The sequence below is a fragment of the Mastomys coucha genome, chromosome X (genome assembly GCF_008632895.1).
Source record: "Mastomys coucha isolate ucsf_1 chromosome X, UCSF_Mcou_1, whole genome shotgun sequence".
In the NCBI taxonomy this organism is placed as follows: Eukaryota; Metazoa; Chordata; class Mammalia; order Rodentia; family Muridae; genus Mastomys; species Mastomys coucha.
In genome coordinates, this window is record NC_045030.1 from 144,370,569 (window position 1) to 144,373,148 (window position 2,580).

The 2,580-nt window shown below is 43.6% G+C and overlaps 1 protein-coding gene across 1 annotated transcript in view; it reads left to right on the forward strand.

The window, feature by feature from the left end:
- The window catches only part of Fam120c (family with sequence similarity 120C), a 119,281-nt gene that overhangs the window by 75,580 nt on the left and 41,121 nt on the right, over window positions 1-2,580 (forward strand). The window contains 2 exon segments of the mRNA XM_031380844.1: window positions 1-244; window positions 1,241-1,412. The exon segment at window positions 1-244 is cut by the window's left edge and continues 29 nt beyond it. Of these exon segments, the coding sequence (XP_031236704.1) occupies window positions 1-244; window positions 1,241-1,412 (416 nt within the window).

Consider the following 2,580-nt stretch of genomic DNA (forward strand, 5'->3'; position numbering starts at 1 on the left):
TGGATGGGAAGAACCCAGTGGTGACAGAGGGGCTTGGGTACAGCCTGCTGATGCTGGAGTTTCGGAAACCAGCGTAGCTGAAAGTGAACCTCACATCCCATCTCTGTTATCTATGTCTACAAGGAACCATATGGATATCACCATTCCACCCTTACCTCCAGTAGCTCCAGAAGTCTTGAGGGTTGCTGAACACCGACACCGAAGGGGTCTTATGTATCCATATATTTACCATGTCCTTACTAAGGTGAGAGAACATATCCTTATCTACCTTCCTGTTCTCTGCAGTATCTCATAGTTACTGAGAGTAAGTTACAAAGTCTACCAGATAAAAGTCTGATAATTGTTATTTTTCTTCAGGGGAATTAGTCCTAGAGACTGAGCATAGGGTCTTGCACATTCCAGACAAGCTATATCTCCAGCCCACTAATCAGTGTATCTCAAAAGGTACAGGGAAAGCATGTATGCTTGTGATGCTCATTGTATTAAGGGCCTTAGAAAAGGAGAAAATAGTAGGAATTGGGACTAAGCAGTGAATAAAGACACTAAGAGAGAAGTATAAATTGTAAAATTTGAAGGAATGTCCTAAGTTGATAGACTGGTTCCGGAGGCACCATCTAAGGAGTGGTCTTTTCCCCCTGTTCCTTATCTCTTCTGCTACTTTTGTATACCAACTCCCTTCCTCTGGTCTTAACACACAAATTACCAACCAAATGTCTAAACCAGGTATGGTAGCACAAGCTTTTAATCACAGCAATCTGGAAGCAAAGGCAGGTGGAGCTCTGAGTTCCAGGCCAGCTTGGTGTACAGAATGAGTCCTGGTCCATCCAGAGTTATATAGTGAGACCCTATGTTAAAAAAAAAAAAAAAAAAAAAGCCGGGCGGTGGTGGCGCATGCCTTTAATCCTAGCACTTGGGAGGCAGAGGCAGGCAGATTTCTGAGTTCGAGGCCAGCCTGGTCTACAGAGTGTATGGACATCCAGGGCCTTACAGAGAAACCCTGTCTCGAAAAACTTAAAAAAAAAAATGTCTAAGGTAGATTCTCCCTGATAGTCTACTATAGTCCATCAGATATGAACTTTACAAATGAAAGCTGGCTGTAGCCAGCAGGGGTTCGTCCTTCTAATCTAAAAATCTCTCTGGATACAAACAGTAAATTCACTTGACTCCAGAAGCTACAGTTCATTATTCTAAACCTTGAAGAATTCATTTTTTTCTTTTCCCTGGACCATTTTCTTATTAGGGTGAGATTAAAATCCCTGTATGTATTGAGGATGAATGTAACATGGAGCTGCCTCCAGCTGCTCTCCTGTTCCGGTCAGCTCGCCAATATGTATATGGAGTTCTTTTTAGCCTAGCAGAGACACAGCGGAAAATGGAACGTCTGGCCATACGGCGACGGCTACCTATGGAAGGTAAGTACTATTCCAGCTGTTCTAATCATGACAGCTCTTTCTACACTTGGCACAGGACATGTGTGTATGTGCACATAAGCAAACACACACACACACACACACACACACACACACTCAAAAGTCTGTGCTAGCATACCATACTTTGGGCTGTAAAGCAACCTTTAAGAAAATGTATCATTTACGAGACTGCAGATTTTGTATAGGAAATATACAGATATAATCCCCGATTCTGAAATCACGAAACATTCAGAATGTGTACTGCTTTCAAGAACAATGGTGGACTTTGAGAATGTAGGACTTTATCTCGTAGTCTCTCTCCCTCAGTGAAGTTTTTGTTTTAGAATATGATGCTGTTGGTAGAGGAAATTATTAGATTGTTTTAAACTATAGAATGACTTAGTCAAATTAGTATATCCAAAAGAATCACATGGGTTTCTACTTCTGTGAAGGTAAGTTAGATTTGATATGATTTCCTTACACTTCTTGCTAAATACAACTAATATTCTATAACAAGATACTCCAGAAAGTAGAGACTGTTTGATGACCTTGGGACCCTAGGCATGCTAGAGCAGTGACTGCTCTGGGTTTGCTTTGAGTCTCATACATCACATACTGGATATTACAAAAGTTGACAGGGAAGCTGGAAGTATCAACCACTGCGGACTTACACTCTCTGCCTGGAAGCCTGCAGAGGACCAACCTACTAACAAATCCTTTTTTACATAAAAACTGCTCTACTTGAGGAGATATTGTAAATAAGAAAACATCTAATAAAAAAAGAGAAGTAGGCCATTTTCTCTCCGGTGAGTTTCTGAGACTGTAGCAGCCGGCCGGTAGGCACAGGCCCCACGACTCCCAGGGGACCGCAGGGCGGCAGGGACAGGATCCTCTCAGCTTCTTAGTGACAGAGGAGGAACAGCGTCCTTCTCTGCCCCTTCCCTGCAAGTGGAGGGCCTACCTCCAGAGAGCGCCTTAAGCCAGAGACCCGGGCGGGATCCGCCAATTTCTCTCGGGTGAAGTTCTGAGACCAGAGCAGCCAGCTTGGAGGAACAGGCCCCACGAGTCGCAGGGGACTTGCAGGACAGCGGGGACAGGACAAGCTCTAGACACAGACACTAAGAACATCTAACACCAAAAAGCAAAAGATGGTGAAACGCAAGAATCCTAC